Below are 23,237 nucleotides of genomic sequence, written 5' to 3'. Positions count from 1 at the left end.
GACAACCACTGATTTTGATTTGGAGGGACAGCATCTTTCTATCTCATTAATATGGCCCTTCTTGTGATAAGGGAGGTGAAGATAACTACATGGGATTGTGAAGCAGTCAGAATTAAACCAGATGGCCCACTTAATCCAAAGAGAGCAACAAAAGGATTTGGGATTAAATTAATATTAAAAACTAAATACAAGATACATCATACCCCTTCCCAAAAATTGGAAAGAATATAACCTTCTTCAGTTATACATTTATCATCATTTTTTTTCACTATTTACAGGTTAGGAGCATTTTTTAAATTATTTAATTTTGAAACTCCACAAAGACCTAGAATCCAATATGATAGAGAGGATTTATAATTTTCAACCTAATTATAGAGATGGTATCTGGTCTTTATGAATTACTTTTAAATTCTTGGGATAATTCCCCGGACAGAACTTTTAAAAAAAAACTATGGGAACAAGATTTCAACAGCCATTTTCTGAAACTACATGGAATTCTATTCTGAAAAGAGTGCTTTCATTATTACAATTTAAGGTAGAACACCAGGCCCACTATTCCAAAGTTCAATTGGCTAAATTCTATTCTAATCTCTCTTCTAAATCTGATAATTGTATAACTGAAGAAGGTAATCAAACTTTCATCAAATTCTATTAATTGTCCAATTGATTATTCAGCTGTGCATCCTCATTCAATTGAGGCTGTGCTCTGTAATATTAATGCTTTGGCCTTATGTCCAACCTTTGGTTGAATGGGAACAGGTCTCTCTATTACATGAAGATAAAAGGAATCTTGAACCTTTGTCAGAAATAATCTAGAACTTGCAGTTCTTATTTAAATTACAGTGAAACCTGAAATCCAAATAATTTTCTTGCATGAATTACTTGAGTTATTTCTGGTATATAACACTCTCTTATACAGAGCTGCTCATACTTTGGTGCAATCAACACCACAGATAGTGCAAGACATTTTAACACTACCAGGACTCAGCAAAGAACAAAGAATTTCACTTGCAACACTGATGCTGTCAAATGAGATAAATCAATTTCAACCAGTTCTTAAGTGGACGGAATGGCCCTACAACCAAAAATACATCTTAACAAGGTGCAAAAGTACTGGTGACACTATATAATGTTACTTAAACTCTTTGAGCTCACTGTGAAGATTAAATAGCAGGAGGCAGCCTCATTTCATTTCTCCATAAATTCTAACATGCATCTTCAGAGGTACTGCACACTAATTCCCTGAAATCTAATGATGAGTTAAGTTTCACCACAATTATCCTGCATAAGTGTTAATTAAACTTTGCTTTTGCACCACTTTACAGATGCTATTTTGAGTAACCCAGTTTAACAAATATACATTCAGTTTCTTGCAAAAGAGAGACACACAAGAGACTACAGATGCTGGAATGTGTAAATTGTTATCAATGTGCCATATGTTGTGACCATAACACAATTTACAGATTTTCCTGTGTACTGATGCCACTTGCAATAACAAGGATGATAATCATTAAGAGGAAGTAAAAACTAGGATGTCAAACACACTGTACAATACTGCAGAGACAATAGAGGATATTGACTTGTGTGGATAAGCTGCATGCAACATCAACTGCAGGAATCAAAAATGCAATACAGCAATTGCATCTGACTAGGAGATCCTATATCACTCTTCAGCAGATGCCTGAAATAATGTGAAGGCACAGAAATAGAGAGGAGGTCCCTAATGGAAGGCCATCGTATCCAGTAGGGAGGAGGTCAGGGAGGTCAGCAAGTATCCCTGGTGACTTCATCTGCAAGAAGTGGATCCAGCTGCAGCTTCTTACAAACCGGATTAGGAAATTGGAGCTGGAGGTACACCGGATCATTCGGGAGGCTTAAGGGGGTGATTGACAGGAGTTACAGGGATGCAATCACACCTCTGAGGCAGGAGAAAGGTAGCTGGGTGACAGTCAGGAGAGGGAAAGGGAACATACAGTCACTGCAGTGCACCCCTATGGCCATTCCCCTCTATAACAAGTGTACCATTTTGGATAATGTTGGGGGGAACTACCTATCAGAGACAAGTCACAGTGATCAGGTCACTGGCTCAGAGTCTGGCCTTGTGGCTAAGTGAAGGGGAAGAACAGGCGAGCTATAGTGATAAGAGATCCCATAGTGAGGGGAATTGATGAGGTTCCTGGATGGCATTCTTGGGAGGGAAGGTGAGCAGCCAGATACCATGTAAAGACTATTGATTTTGGAAGGAAGGGTGATGAGGTCTTGCAAGGCGAGTTAAGGGAGTTTGGCACTAAGTTGAAGAACACAGCCTCCAGCAGGGTGATCTCAAGATTGCTACCTGTCGCATGTGCTAATGAGTTTACATGTGGCAAAAAAGATGGTGCAGGACGGAGGGCTTCAGGTTTCTGAATCATTAGGTTCTCTTTTAGGGAAGAGTGGAATCTGTCCTGACAGGACGGTCTGCATCTGGACTGGAGGGGGACTATTATCTTTGTGAGAAGGTTTGCTCGAGCTGCTCCAGAGGATTTAAACTAGATTTGCAAGGGGATGGAAACCAGAGTGCCAGAACAGATAGTGGAGTAGAGGTGATTATGTGAAGACTGCATGTAAAGTCAGCAATCAAAGGGCTCTAAAGGTGGAAAAAATTCTGGTGCATCTATTTCAATACAAGGAGTATTGTAGGAAAAGCAAACGAGCTTAGAGCTTGAATTGGCATATGAAATTATGACATGGTGGCCATTAGTAAAACATGGTTGTAGGAAGGGCAGGACTGACAGTTTAATGTTCTGGGGTTCTATTGTTTCAGATGCACTAGAGTGGGAGGGATGAAAAGGGGAGGAGTTGGATTGCTCTTCAGGGAAAATATCACAGTTGTGCTCAGACAGAACAGACCAGATCATTTGTGGACTGAGGCTACATGGGTGGAGTTGAGAAATGGGAAAGGTATGACCACATTTATTGGGTTGTATTATTGACCACCTAATAGTCAGCAAGAATTGGAGGACCAAAGCTGTAGAGAGATAGCAGACAACTGCAGCTGTAATAGTAAGATATTTCATTTTTCCACAAATTGACTGGGACTCCCTAATGTGTACAAATTGCAGGGGCCCTGGCAGAAATATTTAAAATATCCTTAGTCACAGGTGAGGTGCCAGAGGATTGGCGGGTAGCTCATTTTGTTCCCTTGTTTAAAAAAAAGGACCCAAAAGTAACCCAGGCAATTTTAGGCTGGTGAGTTTGACATTAGCAGTTGGTGACTTATTGGTAGGTGTCCTCAGAGATTGGATATACAAATATTTGGATAGCCAGGGATTGATTAGGTATAGTAAAGATGGCTTTGTGCATGGTAGGTTATAGAGTTTTTTATGGAGGTTACCAGGAAAGATGATGAAAGAAAGGTTGTGAATGTTGTCTACAGGGAGATTAGTCATGAAGGTTCAGACACTAGGTATTCATGGTGAAGTAGATAACTGGATTTGACAATGTCTGGATGGGGTAAGCCAGATAATATTGGTGGATGATAGCTTCTCAGACTGGAGGTCTCTGTCTAGTGGTGTGCCTCAGGGATTGGTGCTAGGACCATTGAAGTTTGTCATCTATATCAATGATTTGGATGATAATGTGGCAAATTGGATCAGCAAGTTTGCAGATGACACTAAGATTGGAGGCATTGTGGACAACGAAGTAGGGGTTCAATGCTTGCAGAAGGATCTGGACCAACTGGAAACATTGGCTGAAAAATGGTAGATGGAATTTAATGAAGTGAAGTGTGAGGTGTTGCATTTTGGAAAAACTAACCAAGGTAGGTCATACACAGTAAATAGTAAAGCACTGGGGAGTGCAGAGGAACAAAGGCATCTGGGAATACAGATGCATAATTCCCTGAAAGTGGTGTTACAGGTAGGTAGGGTTGCAAAGAAAGCTTTTGGCACATTGGCCTTCATAAATCAAAGTAATGAGTGGAGGAGATGGAATGTTGTCATAAAATTGTGCAAGACATTGGTGAGGCCAAATTTGAAGTGCTGTGTACTGTTTAGGTCACCTAACTACAGGAAAGATATCAATACATTTGAAAGAGTGCAGAGAAGATTTACTTGACTTTTGCCAGAACTTCAGGAACTGAATTATAAGGGAAGGTTAAACAGGTGAGGACTTTATTCCCTGAAGAGTAGGAGGATGAGGGGAGATTTGATAGAGGTTTACACAATATTGAGGGGCATAATCAGACTAAATGCAAGTTAGCTTTTCCACCGAAGTTAGGTGAGATAAAACCAGAGGACATGGGTTAAGGGTGAAAGAGGAAAAGTTTAGGGGGAACATTTTCACACAGTGAGTAGTGGGTTTGTGGAATGAGCTCCTAGCTGAAGTGGTGAATGCAGGTTCAATTTTAACATTTAAGAAAAAAAATGCATAGTTGCATGAATGGGAAGGGTATGGAGGGCTATGGACTGGGTGCAAGTCAGTGGGACTAAGTAGAATAATAGTTTGGCACAGACTAGAAGGGCTGAAGGGTTTATTTTCTGTGCTGCAGTGGTCCATGGTTCTATCGTTCTATGGAGGTTTGCTTCTGGAGTTGGGAGGGAGGAGGGGTGGTGGTCTGCCACTAGTTGTTCTACTGCAAGTCCAAATCTAATTGTGGACCTGTTGAGTAGATGGTGTCTCTTGCAGTACTATCTCCATGGTTGCTTCCTTCTCTATTGAACTAAAATGTGTTTTACATTATGAAGTGTGGTTTGAAAAGTTGCTAATGGAAAAAGGAGAAATACACATAAATGGAAGGGGAGAAATTAAACTAATAAGTGGTGTAATAGGTCCAATTATGCTTTGTGATTTATAACTGCTCGGGGGTGTATTTAGCTGGAAAGCAGCAGTATTACTTTATGAAGCTTAATGGCCCATTAATTAGATGGCATAGCCTTTTCAATGCTACATGCCTGAAAATCACTTACTTATGAAGTAAAATGTGATTATGTCCATTTCTGGGTTGAATCATACCAGCCAGGAAATACAATGGGACACTTTTTGCTCTAAAAACATTTCTGTGCCAATTTCTGTCTCAATCACACACCGAATAATGCCTTCCCTTGTGCATCAGGAAGGCTGCTGGTTCACTGCAGTTCTCTGTAACAATGCTCCAGCCTAAAGGATGGAAATTTGAGCCAAATTATCCACTTTTTGATTTCTTTTCAATTTATCTGCATACCTGAGGTCCACACCCAGCCCATACAACACTAATTCCGATTCCTACCTTCTCGACCCATCTGATAAACCCACCCAAACCCAAGCCTTAATATGTGGGCATTTGCCCACCAAGATAAATTCAGATTTAAGCCATGATCTTCAGAACCTCCTCACAATCAGAGCCTGGATTTCACACTTCATCTGGATATGGTAAGACTCCTGCCAGCCAGCCAGTTCTTAAACATTAATCTTTTAGAATCTGCCACTTCATAGCATTCATTATATTTTTCATGTATTCTGCAGGATGTGGCATCAAAAGTTGACGACAGGCAATGCTACGTTAGATAATCTATTTCCCATGTCAAGGGCATTGAAAACAAGAGATATTGTTTTAAGATAAGAGTCAAAAGTTTTAATGGGGATCTATGGGGTAGATTTTACAGAGAGTGGTTGATATATGGAACCAGAAGAAATAGTGGAATCAGACACAATTGCTACATTTAAAATGAATGCAGAAGTTATGATGTTTAAATGGCATAGTGAACAGCCACTTAAATAGGAAAGGCATAATGATTTGGGAAAATTAGATTAGTGTTGAAAGGCAAAAAGTTTAGAATAGACAAGCTGGGCAGAGGGTCTGTTACGACACGGAACAATTCTATGACTATGGGTTGTCAATGCAAACAAACAAAAGTACACCACTGCTGTCAAGGGAGAATGTCACACAAAGAATCATTTATGCATTTGGATGGATCTCAGCTTGGGGCAGTGGATAAAATACTAAATCATTCAGAAAATCATCAGATCTCATGACAGCTGCTGTGTGCATTTCCATGGAAGGATTAGAGGGAAGAGCAAATTCTTCCTTATGCTTTTTTTAAATTACTCTGTTGTGGCAACAGATTAATAAATATTGTAGCTTTTGTACATTTAACCATATAAATTAAAAAAAAACCTGGAATCCTAGCAAACAAGAACAATTAAATTCAATCATGCTGGCCAGTTGAGAATAAGCTGAGCAGCTATTAATGGTTTTTGCAGGATATAAATGAATTCACAGCTGTCCCATGTTGCTGGAGTTCTTCAGGATTTTTTTCTTTCATTCTCCTGCTTCAAGTTTTTGGATGTTAATAAAAAAAGGTTTCAATCCAACTTCAGAATCTCACAGATATTACCAAACACCTTACATTCTTGTCAACACAATTGCATTTCTTTGCCTGAAGTTACAGTTCATTTCGAGATGGAGGCCACTGAGGACTTTTTCACCAAGCCAAGCCATCATCAAGCTATAACCAGGTATTTTTAGAGGTAATGCACTGCCCAACGTAGAAAGAATGCCTTCAATATCAGGGCTCGTGGCCAGATGATATTTCCCTATAATAAGTGCTATGTGAACATAATCAATCAATGCAGATTTTATAGTTACCATAATACACAAAATTGACTACTAGTAAAGATAAGGGCTAAGGAGGTACATCTTCCTCCTACAGGAGGCTACTAAAAGAAAATCAACAGGAGCCAGTGCAAATTGTCACAAAATTCCAACTATTTCACAAATGATTATGGGAGGATTTACAGGGGCCATCTACTGCATCTGGTGTTCCAGTTGTGGCTTCCTCTACATCACAGAGACTGGATGCAGACTGGAAAATCATTTCCTGGAGCACCTTTGCTCTGTCTGCTGGAATAGAGGGGATCTCCCAGTAGCCAACAATTTCAATTCCCTGCTCCAATCCTACACCAACATGTCTGTCCTTCGTAGGAAGAATTCTGCTTTCTTTTCATACCACTCAAGACCTGCAGCTACATGGTTGCCTCTTAACTGAAGCCCTCTGCAAATTCCATAATTGAGGGGCAATTTCTGATGGAGAATGTTGGACTCAACTGCAAAAGTAATATCCTGTGCAAAATAAAATCACAACATTTTGATAAGTTGGTGCAAAATAAAAACTTCAACAGGAATATTTTAATGTATAATGAAAGCTCAAACACTCCTGAAGTCCCCTTATCCCTTAAACATGATGTTGGGCTCAGCTTTTGCATTCTCACTCTGACAGCTAACTCAGGGGAATTTTGGCCTGGCATCAAGTGCCTTCACCTGTCTTGACTAGGCTTGACCAAGACTCTCCAGGATTAAAACAGACAAAAGTTCAGAAATACTCTGAAGTTGGGATACTGTTATCAACTTGGAAAGAACCACCCGATGAGCCAATAAGCATGTAGGGCTTGTCCCTTATCGGATACAATGGTGAATTGTCAGAAACTGTTCTCTGGAGCTGACAGAAGAATGATTCACATATCTCGAACTAAGAGCTGAAGTTCCCTTTTGTTCATTCACTGGAGAAGATACCCATCTCCAGTAAATTGATTAAAATTGTTTTGTGTCAGTGAGAATGAGAATGGCATCAAACCCTGGAGCCAATACTGATGAGGAAAGGAAGGTCGTGGAATGATGTGGCCTTGGAACAGACAAATAATTTTGATGATACATAATTTCTTCCATGCCAATCAAATGTGATGACTTGGTGGTGGTGAAAAGTGGTGAAGGAAGGGTAGATGAGGGTTTTATTGGTGGATAAAACAAATCACATTAAGGCACTACATTCAGCAGATATTTTGAGAATTTCTACCACTCCTTAGGGGATAATGCTGAAGAGGTTATGATCTAAAAGATGAAACTATCATATTTTTGCACACTATTACATAAGAACAATGGGCTCTCTGGCCCATTGATGAAGATTCCCCTTTCAATAAGATCATGGCTGTGGATTCAGCTCCGCCTACCTGCCTTTTCCCCATAACCCAATTCCACTACTGTGCAAGAAATGATCTAACTGTATCTGAAATGTATTTAACAAAGTAGTTTCATCTCCATAATAAATCTACTGCCCCAAATCTTGTGGCTATGTTCCTCAGTTCTAGCCTCACTTAACAATCTAAAGAATTTTCCTGCCTCTATCTTATATACCCCTTTCATAACTTTATATGTTTTGATACGATTCCCTCTCATCTTTCTAAATTCTACTGAATACATTTCCAGGAAATTCAATCTCTCCTGATAGGCTAACCTCTCCATGTCTCAAATCAACCTGGTAAACCTGCTCTTCACTGGCTCCAAAGCCAGTACATCTTTTTCTCAAGTCTGGAGACCCGAACAGTACTGAGTACTCCAGGTGCTGCCTCACCAGTACCCTGTTCAGTTACATCAGACCCTCTTTGCTCTTGAAATCAATCCCTCCTGCATTGCAGGCCAATGTTCCATTTGCCTTCTTTATTTTTGAATATTTTGTTTTATTTTTTCCAAGACTTTAATAGACCATTATTACATACATCATATAAATAGTATTTTAAAATTACAATCTCATGATTTGCCAAAATCACATCCCCCACCCCCCGCCAAATGCTAATATAATAAAGAAAAACAAATGTCCAAAAAAGTAGGACCATACCTTTAATAATTAGTCCATATCTTGATCTTCAGAAAGTCAACACTATTAACCTGACCATATTATTTGAACCTTTTTGGGGAAATTAATTATATTTTTACAGATTCCAGAGGACACCCAAAACCAGCAGCAAGAGATATTCACCACAACACAGGGTTACTTAAACAAAAGTTGTTTTTAATTATATTTGAACAAGAAAACAGAATTAAACTTTAAATTATTACTTAAACCTACTTACTTAACCTACCTAACTACTTAATCCCCCCTCTAACTCTAAGCACAGGTGTGTGTAATGTATATTTAAGATTAGAAAAGTTCTTTAGATCACAGTCCAATCTTACTGGTTGCAGGCAATTCTTCTTCTGTGCACAGAAGTTAGCATTAACAAAGTTCACCAGTCTTTGGTGCTGAACAGGCAAATGGTTACCACTCAGGACGGTTCTTGCTGGTTTTCAGAGAGAGATTCCTTTTTCAGGACATCCACAACTGGTTTCTGTGTCACTCCTCTCTGTTTCTTACCCTCCTTCTCTGAGAGCAAAATTCTTATATCCCTGCAAAGATCACATGCTCTCCCAGGCTGTAGATACTTTGTTGCCTCCTGCAAAAAGCATTCTGCAAAAGTCCTGCAAATATTCTGGTTTTTAAAATGTATGTGTGCAAGCTGTTCTAACAATTCTTCCCAAACCACCTCTACTCTGTCACAATATCCTTAAGCCAGAAGTAGTCAAATAAAGGTTGCCATATTTTAACAAACGTGCCATATTTCTTTCTAAGATTATGCTATCTTTTTGAGGGGTGCACAACCTTGTATTTCCATATTCCAGCAAGTAATAAGTAATGGGGAGTTGGACTTCCATGTAACAGCAATACACCTCCTGGCTATCACTAGTGCAATCCTCACGTACTGTATTTGATATTTTTATAGTTTTGTGCCAATAACCATAAGATGCTCAATAGATATAGTTCTGGTTCCAATGGAAAATTCAGCTTGCATTCCCCAGTTCAGCTGGCAGCTTGTTCCACATTCTCACCACTCTGTGTGAATAACTTCCCCCAAATGTTTCCATTCCCTTCATCCTTCACACATCCTCCAGTTCCTGCCTCAGTAGAAAAACAAACCCGATTGAATTTATTCTGCCTGAACCCCACCTCCTTTACCTCCCAGTTTTCCAAATTACCTGATACCCTTTGATATTTTATACATAGTTATCACCCTACAACCATGCTTTTGTAATGGTCACTAACTCATAAGACAAGGTACTGATGTGTAGCTCAAATTCATTGACCTCGTTTTGGTATATTAAGGAAATACAAAACATTTTTACCATTGTTCTTTTATAAATTAAAAATCTTTATGTCTTTTGCTTGGATTTTCTGTACTCTACAGTACTCTTCTCTCATTTCTAACTTTATTTGGTCTCTGCATTGCTTCCCGCTGTCTTTTTGGCATAGATTCCCATCCCATGCCCATATTAATTTAAATCCTCCTTTACAGAACTAGCAAACATTCCTCCTAACACATTGATATCAGTCCAGTCCAGGTGTAAAGTGTTTGATTTGCATTGGTCCCACCTTCCACAGAACTAGTTCAAATGCCTCAGGAATCTGAAGCCCTCCCTCCTGCACCACTGCACAAGCCACACATTCATCCAAACTGTTCTGTTATCTACATTGACTAGCACAAGGTACAGGTAGTAATCCTGAGATTGATACCTGTGAGGTTTCTTTTATTGTAATAAAGAAACTTGGGTTCTTTTATAACTATACTTCATTAGCTACAGTACTCGTGACCTCATGGAGGCATCCATTTTGAATCTATTCCTCGCTGCAACAACTCACCTCCGACTTTCTCTAGTGGTCAGGATTATCTCTAGCACTCTATTATTACATTCCCTTCCCTTGAGATGCTTAATCTAACAACACACTAATACAGTATTCATTTCAATTTAAAGTTCAACACAAACGTAAACACAGACATAGGCAGCACAATTTCTTTTAAGTGTGCAGTTCTTTTTCTTCTAGATATTCAGTCTGTCAGGTGCTTTGCTAACACGTGTGGATCTTCTTAACACAGGTGCTTGTGTCGGCTCTGCTGGTCCACTACTGTCTAGCACTGGTGGTGTTTCCTCTGTTACTGTGCAGGCTGCATCTTCTGCATTTGTCTGTTCCTGCAGCGTCTCTTATGTTTTCAGCCGGCTCTTTTAATTCCTGTTCATCCTCCGCTTTACAGTAGAATCTTGGATTTACATCCTCCAGAACAGTGGCCTTTTTGTCCCAGATGTTGGAATCTCCAGGTCTCACTGTGTCATGTTGTGCCAGTGGCCCTAAGCTTCTAGCTGACTTGTCATAGTTTGCTTTTTGTCTCCATTACAGATGATTTTGTTTCTATTTGACTTCTCTGTTCTTGTATGAGTTTGCAGAGTAGCAAAGTGTGGTGTGCAGTAGGGAACTCAGCGGGTGACACACCGTATTCAATGGCGAAGCTTGGTAACTCAACAGAGCTAGACAAGGATCTGAGCTACTGTCTTGTGGTTTTATGAGCAACTGTTTAATTATGTGTACGCTGTTCTCTGCTTTATCGTTTGACTGTGGATTCAAAGGACTTGAATTAACGTCAAAAATCATACTCTTCTGTAAAGTTCTGGAATTCTCTACAGTTGCAGGATGGTCCACAGTCCATTGTCACTCAGACAATCTTGCAAAGATTGATTTCATATATTTGATCACACAAGCAGCAGGCATATTACCAATCTAAGGATAATTTGATAGATAATCAATAACAAGCAGGTAATTATTTCCATCTATGTGGAACAGATCTGTCCCAACTTTCTGCCATGGTTCCATTGGTAAGTCAGTTATGATCATGGATTCCTTTGTATGCTTTGCGTGATTTTTTAAACTGGTCTCACAGTTTGAAACAATCCTGTCAATGTCAGAATTTATCCCTGGCCAATAAACAGCAGTTCAGTCCCTCCTCTTGCATTTTTCCATTCCAATATGTCCCTCATGCACCCTTTTCAACATTTCATCTCAGTGATTGAGGAATAACAATTCTGCTTTGTCTGAATAAAAGCCCATTGACAACACTCAGCCCAGCTCTGATGTTGTAGTATGGCTAACGTTCACCTCTAGGGCATCCTTCATTCAGATTCTTGATGACCTTCTGTCAAAATGTGTCCTTTTCTGTTTCAGCTGTGATCTGCTTGGATTTCATGTCAGAAACAGGAAGTGATTCAGTGATCAGGTTCACATAAAGATTCACATCTACCTCTGTTAAACTCTCATTGTGTGCTTCACTCTGCCTCAACTGACAAATAAGTTTCCCTGTTGTGTACACCCATTCAAAGACATAACATTGTAGCTTCTTCATCAGTTTTTGGATTTGTCATGACATCTCACAGAGAATTTACTTTACTATGGCTATTAATAGCTTATGGTCTGTCTCTCCCATGAATGTTGGTAAACTATATACATAATTGTGGAATTTCTTAAATTCATAGACCAGACCTAGACTCTTTCTCCATTTGTACATATCAACATTCAGATGTTGTCATTCTCCTTATGCTACTGGCCTCCCACAGCCTGAAGTAGTGCAGAACTATTCCATCTTTTGAAAGTCTATAGATATTTTCGTCCTTCTGGATGCATCAAGGAACATCAAAAGCATTGGTTCTGCAGTTAGAATGGTCGTCAGTCATCTGCATTCTTCCTCATGGTTGACTGTCCACTTGAATTCACATTTGTTCCTTATGTACATTGCTTTGGAAGGCAGGTTTGGTATGAATTTACCAATGAAATTGATCATTGCCACCACTCTCGATATGCCTTTTTTGTCAGTGGGTCTGGGCATCTCCAAAATTGGTTTCACTTTGCCTCAATGGATGACATTTACTGAAAGCTTTTTCTAAATAGGGCTCGAGAAATAGAAGACCTTTTCCATCCAATGCACAATATACATTACTATCAAAAGGTGGTACAGGAGCACTATCAGGCTGGAAAATAATTTCTGGCTCCACACCTGCCTCTGACAGTTTGTCTCCCAGAAAGGAAATTTCCTTCACACCAAACTGACATTTTTCTCTGTTTAACTTTAATCCACATTTCTGGATGTATTGTAGCAATGTGCTTTTCTTATATGTATCCCCATAGGATCATGTCATCCACATACACACATATCCCATTATCCTGCGGAACACTTCTGGAGTTGAGGAAATTTCAAAAGACATCTTCAGACAGGAGTATCGGTCAAACAGTGTTTTGTGCTATCTTCGTGCAGTTTTATTTGGCAGAAGCCCTGGGATGTATCCAATTTAGTGAAAAACTTTGCACCAGCCATCTCGCTTGCAATTTCATCCTTGGTTGGAATCTGATAATATTCCCTTTTTATACTGGTATTCAAGTCTTGTGTTCATGCACACACGTCAGTCAGCATTTTTTCTTTTTGACACACACCATTGAATTCACCCATTCTGTGGAGTTCTCCACTTTCTTTCTGACCCTAGTGATGTCACTCAGTCGAGTTCTTGCTTGAGCTTTTCTTTTAGTGATGCTGGTACCTGCCTTGGGAAAAACACTACTGGCTGTGAATCCTCTTTTAACTGTATCTTATAGGTGAATGGTAGAACTCCCAACCCCTTGAAGATGTCAAGAAATTGATCCAGTATTTCCTCTACACTGTTCTTTGCATTGTCACTGTTAATTTGGTACACCCTCTTAATTAGGCTCAAGTTTTCAGATGCTTTGTCACCAAGCAGTGATTCCTGTCCATCTGGAACTACTGTGAACCTGAAGTGGTGCTCTTTATCTTTAACTTTCACTTTGAGTCAATGCTCTGCCTAATGAATGCTTGGACCAGTATAGGATTTTCATGGAAGCATGGCTTTATCTTCATTGCCCTGATATCGTACTCACAGATCAAATCGACCTTTGCCCCTGTGTCCAGCTTGAGAGGGATATTTGTTCCATTTGTGTGCAATGATACAGTCCATGTGTCCTGCTTATCTCTGTTCACACTTAAATATCTATTGGTTTATAGTCTTCCTGCACTACTCTACCAATGAAGAGGGCATCACTAAGAGCATTTTCTTCTATAGTGTGTATAGTGTGCACACTTTCACTTCTGTTTTGTTTCCCTTTGGAAAAACACTGCTTTGCATCATGATTCTGTACTTTGCACTTATTACAGACTTTTCCATAGGCTGGGCACGGTTTTGGTGCATGTTGAGCATCACATCATTTACAATTGAATATCCCTCAACCTTTTTATTATTTGTTATATCTAATTTTTTGTTTATGTGTGTGTCCAGACACTGTGGCTACGACAACTATGCCTTCATTTTCACTGGCTTTTGCACTATCACCTAACTTTTTCACATGCTGCAGAGCTAATTCACTGGCATGACTTATCTTCACAGTTCCAGCTAAGGTAAGCACTGTCTCCCACAACAACTTCTCTCTCACTCTCTTACGCGAACAAAATTTGATTGCAGATCATTGATTAGCATCAATACAAAATTGCATGTTTGTAGTGAAGTATTCTGCACTGAGCTACTAGAGTCATCGGTGTACACATTGTGGAATCACTGTGCATGTTGTTGAGTTGATCTCTATGCAGGGAAGTCAATGTACATGCTGTGGAATCTAGTGCAAGACTGACACCTCCAGGCTTGCATAATGGGCTTATATACATCATTGCTTCTGTCACATGGACAGGAAGTGATATCATCAGTGAAAAACCTGTGTTAAATGCAGGTCAATTTCCCACATTTTCCAAAGCACATCCACCATTTCAGGAGCCGGTTCTCTTGCTGGTAAGTGGGTTGTCACATGACTCAACCTCCCGGAACCAGCAATTCCATTGTTGGCTCCCAAAGTCTGTATAGTTTTTTTTTAGTTTGGGCAGAATTCCTCTTCGTTGAGGCACCTGAACTATGACTAGTCCATTGGATTGTGGGTGGTAAGCAGTTGTGCAGTGCAACTTGATTCCAAGCAGGGTAACCATTGCTGATCACAAGCTTGACATGAATTGGGCACTCCTGTCAGACGTGATGTGTGCTGGCAGACCGAAACATGCTATCTAGGCAGAAATGAGGGCCCCGGCGCAGGTGTCGGTAGTCATGTCTGCCAGTGTAACAGCCTCTGGCCACCGCATAGCCCATTCCACAATAGTGAGAAGAAAATGGGAACCACGTGACACCAGCAGGGGCCTACAATGTTCATGTGTACATGGTCAAACCTCCGATAGGTTGGTTCAAAAGATTGTAGAGGGGCTTTCATGTGTTGCTTGACTTTAGATGTCTGGCAATAAGTGCATGTCTTCACCCAATTGCTGAACTGTTTTTGAAGGCCATGCCACAGAATTCTGTGGCTACCATCCAGACAGTCATTCTGATCGATGGATTGCCAACCCGTGTACCGCATCAAATACCTGCTGCCTTCACGCCGTGGGAACAATTGGGTGATGACAACCTGTAGATATGTCACACAGGAGTTTGAGCTCCCCCGGGCCTACCGGAATTTCTTCAGCTTTGAGTCTCCATTTCTGTAACGCAGAATTTTTTCATCTGCTTGTTGCACTTTTGTGAGCGCAACATAGTCCACTCCTTGGGCGAAGGTCTCCACTGATTTTATGGCCAGATGAGACAGCATATCTGCCACTACATTGGCCTTTCCTGAGATGTGTTCGATGGCCATCATGAACTCAGAAATTTATGATAAATGTTGATGAGCCAACATGGTTCTGATACCTAAATTAAGACAAATGTAAGTGGCTTGAGGTCCGTAAAAGCCGTGAAATGCCTGCCTTCTAGAAAGTACCTGAAATGTCTGATAGCTAGGTACAGTGCCAACAATTCTAGATCAAAAGCACTGTACTTGAGTTTTGGTGGTCCCAGGTGCTTACTAAAGAAAGCCAACTTTTTCCAATGCCCAACAGTGTACTGTTCAAGCACACCTCCTACTACCATAGTGGACGCATCCACTGTCAGGGCTGTCGGGACATCCATTCTTGGGTGGACCAGCAATGCAGCATTAGCCAGTGTTTCCTTGATGTTCTCCAATGCTCCTGACAATTCTTCTTCCCAAGTGGCATGACATCCCTTGCCTTGCCTGAGACCAGGGCAAAGAGGGGCCACATGATGTGAGCTGCTAATTGTAGAAACAAACTCCTGGAAGCATTTAATTGTTCTGGGCTTAGCAAATCCCTGGATCACCTCGACCTTTACCGGTAGTGGCTTTGCTCCGTGTTTGTTGATTCCATGGCCCAGAAAGTTGATGGTCACTAACCCAAATTGATACTTGGCTGGGTTGATGGTCAGCCCAAACTCATTCAAATGAGTGAAAAGCTTGCGCAGATGGGACAGATGTTCCTGACGACTGCAGCTAGCGATAAGTACGCCATGTAGATATGTTAAGGTAAAGTTGAGATTGCATCCCACTCCATCCATTAAACATTGGGAAGTCTGCATGGCATTCTTAAGCCAAAGGTCATCCTTCTGAATTCAATAAGGCCAAACTGCTGTTTTTTGAATGTCATCCAGGTGGACTGGGATTTGATGATACCCACGGACCATGTCCATCTTGGAAAAGATGTGGGCTCCCTAAAGGTTGGACGTGAAGTCCTGTAAATGCGGTACTGGGTAGCGATCTAGTGCGGTAACTTTGTTCAACCTCTGGTAATCACCGCAGGGTCTCAATCCACCCTGTGGCCTAGGGTACCATGTGGAGTGGGGAGGCCCAGGAGCTATCAGACCATGGTACAATACCCATGTCCTCCATCCTTTCAAACTCCTCTTTGGCCAGATGAAGTTTATCTGGAGGGAGCCTGTGAGCTCAGGCAGGCAGCGGTGGCCCTTCGATTGGTATGCGGTGCTGCACCCCATGTTTCGGCATCGCCGAGGTGAATTGCAGTGTAATTATTATGGGGAATTCTGCCAACAACCTGGCGAATTCATTCTCCGAAAGAGTAACGGAGTCTAAATACAGAGCTGGCATCTTGACCTCACCTAGGACGAAGGTCTGGAAAGTGTTGGTATGAAAGAGCCTTCGTCCCTCTAGTTCAGCCAGCAGGCCATGTGCTTTGAGAAAATCAACTCCCAGTAGCGGTTGTGTGACCATGGCCAAAGTGAACATCCATGTGAACTTAGTATTGCTGGAACTGAAGCGGAATCTTACGTGTGCCAAATGTCTGGATAGTTCTGCAGTTTGCAGCTTTCAATTATGCGAGTCATGCCCAGAAGGGGGAAGCATTCTGTATCGAACAAGAAACACGAGCCAAAATGTCTATCCCAGACATATAAACGGCTGCCCCAATGTTCAGCTGCCACAGCCATTAGTGACAGCTGGCCCTTGCGTTTCCCTGAAAATTAGAAACCCGACATGCCGTGTCTTGATCCGGGAAACTTACTACTTAGTAGTACCATGTGGAATTCGATGTTATCTACCTTAACTGGAATTGGGCTTCTGCTTGGTCAAACCATGCGGTTGTGAAGTCCAAAGCGTTGGCAGTTTCAGAGCCACAGCATGCATTGAAGAAAACTTTTCCATATTGGGGTTCAAATATTGTTTGGACCATCAGGGTCACCAATGTAGCAAAGTCTTCTATACTGAGATATTAGAGACATCAGTGTACACATTGTGAAATCGCTGTACACGCTGTGAAGTCTAGTGCAAGATTGACAACTCTAGGCTTGCATGCTGGGCTTATACACATCACTGCTTCAGTCACATGGGCAGGAAGTGATATCATCAGCTTAGATAAAAATCTGTGTTGAATTCAGATCAATTTCCCACATTTTTTACAGCATGTCTGCTATTTTAGGAACCAGGTCGCTTGCTGGTAAGTGGGTTGCCACATGCTCTTGTTTTTTATTTCAAGACCGTTAAAAAAATGTCAAAGCTCCCTCCCTGCAGATGTGTGCATGAGTGAAACACATACCCCTTGAACGTTTCAATTTTCTTTGTGAACAGTATTCATTTAACATTTCGATATCTTTGTCGAACGCCCTGGCCAGCAGCCTCAGCAAAAACAAATGTGTTGAAAACCTCTTATGCTTGAGGTCCCGCCACTGTAAGTAGCAGTGAATCTTTAGTTCTGAGGAAAGCAGACTTAAATGCTTTGAGCACACTCGTGTCAAAAGGCCTTATGAACTTTAAAGACATAAGTGATGCCACATACCATGTGACACAAGAAATGGGCTGGAAATATATTATTGAAATGAGAGACAAAGAGTTGAGTTTTGGAGAGTACTGAAATCAAAACAACCTGTGACACACAGGGGTTGAAACCTTATGAAAGACAGGGTTGAATTACTGTAACCAGAAAAGGTGCTATTATGTGTTACTCCTGGAAAAAGGGGAACATAGAATAAGTGGCTTTTAAAATGGGGAAGACCACTTTGCTGTCTCTTTGGAAAAGAGGACAGATTCTTCGTATGGAAAACAGATTCCAAAATCTTCAGTAAAAAAAGGTTTGATCCTGGGAGGACAGGAATTGTATTCTCTTTTCACAGAAGTTACATTGGTGGCTCAAAAGAATATCTCTCAAGACATCTCATCAAAAGAATTCTTAGTAAAGAGGCCTGAAGATATGGTGCTTAAAAGTGCTTTATAATTACTTCTGAACTGAGAATATAAGACTTTCAAGCAAGACTAAAATTATGGTTTAAAAATTGACTTTTCAGAATGGGATTTTAATCTCACACTCACGCACATACATTTTACATTTGTGCATAGTGGGGTTAAATTTAAAGTTAAGTTTAGAGATAAATAAGAAATGTTATGTTTTTGATAGTTTAATAAAAACTATTATTTTGAATTTACTATTGTTTGGTGAATTTTCCATTGTTGTTCCTTTGTTAGTGCAAACAAAGTCTCTTTAGCCCCAAACCAAAAAATTTATTAAAAGGGTTGTTAGTCCCTAACAGTATCTGATGAATTCTTAAAATATTCACATGACCAGCAATTGTCCTGAGAAACCAACATATTTTACCGTATAATTACAATGTTACAATCATGGGGATTCTATTAGATAAACACAAGACCAAAACCAACAAGATCACATTTATTCTTATTAAATCAAATTTATTTTTAATAGATCATTCTGATTTATAATGATAAATGGCTCATCCTACCTGTGAGACCAGCTGGGCATCTGCAGGAGTAGCTGTTGATACCATCCACACAGGTACCCACACCGCATGGATTTGATTTGCATTCATCAACATTTTTTTGACAAAACTGCCCTTCAAAACCGATGGGACACACACAGAGGTATTCACCACTTCCTGGGGGGAAATTGATATTTGTAACACATGTTCCACCATTTATGCAACCACATGGCTTCACTGCAACCTATAAAGGAAAATGAGGAACACTTGAGACAGCAGTGCAATGAACGACTATCACAATTGTAGTTTTCTTTATTTAATAATATATGCATACAAGAACATTTTAAGTGACTCCTTTGAAGTTATTGTCGGCTGCTTCATGGCCTCTGATCAATTTACATTTATATTAATAAAACTGGAGAAATGTTGCTGCTTCATTTTACATTAACAAATCTGAAGAGAAAGCATTTTTATGAATACAATTCAAAAGGTGCCAGTTTGCCTCTTGTAGCAATAATTAAAGCTCTATGTTCTGTTTTACAACTAATTAGTTCTATTCTAATCCTATGGTGCTCTTCATTTCTTACTCAGTTGGAGGTCTGTTCTCCTCACAGCAGGGTGTAGAGTACAATTTCTTCAGTGCAGGGAGATATGTCAATCACTGCCTACAAAAGAACCAGTGGAATAGCATGAATACAGAAATGATTTCATGCTCGGTTATGGTTGGAATTTTATCCCCTATAATGTGATGTAGCTACTGAAATAATTGGCACCTTCATTATCACTTTAAGACAAACCTTATCAATTGTGAAATTTCATTCCCGTTCTGAAGAAGACCCGACCTAATTTTTCTTCCCTTTGAAAGCAAATAAAGGATGTGCAGCTGCTACTGGAAAAAAGACACCACACACACACACACACACACACACACACACACACACACACACACACACACACACACACACACACACACACACACAGTGTAGTCAGGCTAAGCTCCGAGTTTATTAGGGCTCAGGCCCGACTTTTATACTTGCGCTGTTCCCACCGTGGCTCCCTTTGGCTGACGTCACAACATGCATAACAAAAGCGGGTTTCCCATGCACGGGCACTTTCCCGCATAACAATGCCCTTCTTCCCCATGCGCTCCTCCTGTCTGTTGGCTGTGCAGCATGGCCAACATGGTGTGGTGTACTCCGAGATATAAGACAGGTGTTATTACTGGCAGGCCGACCAGGGGTCCGAGATCTTAGCCAAGGTGAAAGTCAGCCGTTTGTGATCTGTGACCTGTCCTCTAGGAAATACAGCATTGTTAGCTTTCTGTCAAAAGCACTGTATTTCAGTTCCGGCGGCTGCAGATGTTTGCTGAAGAAAGCCAGCGGCCACCAAATTCCTTTGATCTGGTGCTCCAGAACTCCATCGATCACCATTCCTGAGGCATCCACTCGTTGGAGCTTCTGACCTGGGATGTGCTCAGAGAATGGTGTCCATCAGGGCTTCCTTGACCTTCACGAAGGCTTCTGCTGACTCCTTGTCCCAGGTGATGTCCTTTACCTTGCCTGCCATCCAGGTGAACAAGGGCCACATGATCCGAGCAGCTGAGGGGATGAACCTGTAATAGAAATTGATTATCCCATGAACTCCTATAGTCCCTAGATTATGTGGGTCTCGGGAACTTCCAGATTGCCTCCTCTTTACTGGGTAGCAGTATGGCTCCTTCCCTGGTTATTCTGTGGCCCAGGAAGTCGATGGCCTCCAATCCGAATTGGTATTTAGCTGGATTGATCATCAGGCTGAACTCGCTCAGTCAGGTATAGAGGTTACAGAGGAGCGCCATGTGTTCCTGTCATCCAGGTGCACAAAGGTGCCATCTAGGAATCATCCCACTGCGTCCATGAGTCACTGGAAGGTCTGTGTGTCGTTCTCTAGCCCAAACGGCATTCAGAAGAATTCGAAGAGGCCGAATGGGTTGATGATGGCAGTCTTGGGGATATCATCGGGGTGTACCGTGATATTCATGCACAAGGTCCACTTTGGAGAAAATCCTTGCCCTGTGCAGGTTAGCTGCGAAGTCCTGCATGTGCAGCAAGTGGTACAGATTTGTTGTTGTGACCTCATTGAGCCAATGGTAGTCGCCGCATTGTCACCAGCCCCCAGTTGTTTTGGGTACCATGTGCAGGGGACAAGCCCATGGGCTGCCTGACCGCTGTACGATGCTGAGCTCCTCCAGCTTCCTGAATTCCTCCTTCACCAGCTAGAACTTCTCCGGAGGATGGCGTCTTGCCCTTGCATGGAGCGGTGGGCCCTGGGTCAGGATGTGGTGCTGTCCTCCATGCCAGGGCATCACCATGGTGAATCGGGGGGTGTTGAGAACTGCAGGGAACTCAGCCAGGACCCTGCTGTACTCATTGTCCAATCTCCATACAGAGTCCTGGGAGTCTGGCGTCTTTGAGGGGGAGGTCTGAAATGTCTTGGCATGGACAATCTCCTTCCCTTGAAGTCTACTAGCAGGCTGTGGTTGCACAGGAAGTCTGTCCCAAGGAGCGGTTGTTCCACTGCAGCCAGCATGAACACCCACAAGAAGAGGCTGCCTTCCACCTGCAGTTGGACCTTGCGGGTACTGTAGGTTCGAATGATGCTGTTGTTGGCAGCCCTCAGTGTGGAGCCCTACTGCCTGTTCATGGTGTCCTGTCCCGACGGGGGCAGGGTGCTGACTTCTGCTCTCACATCCAAAAGGAAGCATAGTCCGGACTGTTGATCCAAACCTACAAGATGCTGTCTTGGTGGCCAGCCATTGAGGCCATTAGAAACAGCTAGCCCCTGATGTTTCCCTGAAACGTGCATGGCGACCTGTACTGGTGGGCTCCAGTGCCCCATCTCTGGTGGTAGAAACACCACTGGACATCTGAACCACCTCCTCTGGGGTGTTGCTGTTCTCTCAGTTGCTCTGCATGGGTCTGGCCACCATGGACGTCGAACACTCTCTCTTCTATTTCCACAGAACGTCCACTTATGCTGCAACTTTCCAGGGGATTGCTGAAATCTGCATCAGCCAGGAGCAGTTAGATGGCCTCAGGCAATTGTTCCAAGAATGCCTGTTCAATGATGACGCGGGGCTCTTGTTTGCCCAGGAGGGCCAGCATCTTGTTCATGGGGGCAAAAAGGGGCCTGACCCCTAGCCTGTCCAGGTGACATAGACGTGCCCTTCTCTCACACCGCGAAAGTGCAAATGTCTTGATCAGCAATTCCTTGAAGGCAGTGAATGAGCCTTCCAATGGGGTCTCCTGGATGAAGTTGGCCACCCGACCTGCTGTGTCCTGGTCCAGGGCATTCACCCCGTGGTAGTACCAGGTGGATTCTTCTGTGATCTGCCAGATCTGGAACTGTGCCTCAGCCTGGTCAAACCACACACGTGGTTGATTCATCCAGAAGGTCAGCAGCTTGAGAGTGACCATGTTGTCTGCTCCCTGTTAGCTCATTACTGGGCTAGATGCCGTCTTAAATGTCGGGGACACCAATTATAGCCACGCGCTACTAGAAAGAAAACACACATAGTGTAATTAGGTTAAGCTCTGAGTTTTATTAGGGCTCAGACCCATCTTTTGTACTTGTACTGTTCCTGCCATGGCCCCCCTTGACTGACGTCACAACGTGCATAACAAAAGTGGGTACTTTCCTGCATAACAATAACCTTCTTCCCCACACACTGTCCCTGACTGTAGGCTGAGCAACAAGGCCAGCGCTATTTTGGGGTCACTGGCCTTTAAGCTGCCCTTGCCATTCACCCGCCGGTTTACTTGTTGGGGCCAGTGCCGCTGTGTGGGCTGCTGGTCTTTGGTTGCGCTCAATTACCGAAATGACAGGCTGCCACAGATGTGTACTAAAATAAAGGGTAACATTTCCACTCTGGCTGCAGTCAGCAATTCTGAACAAACAGCATTGTTTTTAAATTTGTTCGAACGTAAAGAGTTTTGTGACATTCGGAAGCTGTGAAAGATGCAAGTCATCCTTTCATTCAGAATTTAAAAATTCTCCCTTTAGCATTCTTGTAAAGAAAGAGGCAGATTTGATTTTTGTGATTCCTTTAATTTGCCCATCCTCCTCGTCAACCTCGACCCACTTCAATTCATCTACCAAAATCACAGATCCATGGCAGATGGCATTTCTCTGCCTTTCCTCTCGGCCCTAAAATATCTGACAATATTTTGTCAGCCTACTATTCATTAGGCACTTTCAAGCTGCCACACGAGTGGGGTGCTAACCAGGATTTGCCTGGTTAACCCCATTTTACATGGCAGCTTGAAAGGGCCTAATGATTACAGCTCTGCCTTCAACTCCATAATCCCAAACAAACATCCCTGGGATCTTGGTCCCAGCTCCCACCCTCTGCTTCTGGCTCCTTGACTTCCTGTCTGGCCGACCTCAATTAGTGAGGTTGGGAAATGACTCCTCCTCTACAATCATCCTCAATGCTAGTGCCCTGCATGTTCGCTCCCTACTCTTCTTC

The 23,237-nt window shown here is 42.0% G+C and overlaps 1 protein-coding gene across 15 annotated transcripts in view; it reads right to left on the bottom strand.

Annotated features, from left to right (window-relative positions):
* LOC138761998 (von Willebrand factor D and EGF domain-containing protein) overlaps positions 1-23,237 on the bottom strand; it is a 327,980-nt gene that overhangs the window by 86,511 nt on the left and 218,232 nt on the right. For all 15 annotated transcript variants that reach the window (XR_011356699.1, XR_011356698.1, XM_069935108.1 and 12 more), the window contains one exon: positions 18,755-18,974. Coding sequence is in view for 13 of the 15 variants with exons in the window: in XM_069935108.1 (XP_069791209.1) it covers positions 18,755-18,974 (220 nt within the window). In the remaining 2 variants the exon portion in view is untranslated. The remainder of the gene's footprint in view (positions 1-18,754; positions 18,975-23,237) is intronic.

Source organism: Narcine bancroftii, chromosome 4, assembly GCF_036971445.1.
Source record: "Narcine bancroftii isolate sNarBan1 chromosome 4, sNarBan1.hap1, whole genome shotgun sequence".
Taxonomy (NCBI): domain Eukaryota; kingdom Metazoa; phylum Chordata; class Chondrichthyes; order Torpediniformes; family Narcinidae; genus Narcine; species Narcine bancroftii.
Note: the sequence above shows the minus strand (reverse complement) of the source record. Positions and strands in the feature narration are given on the sequence as shown.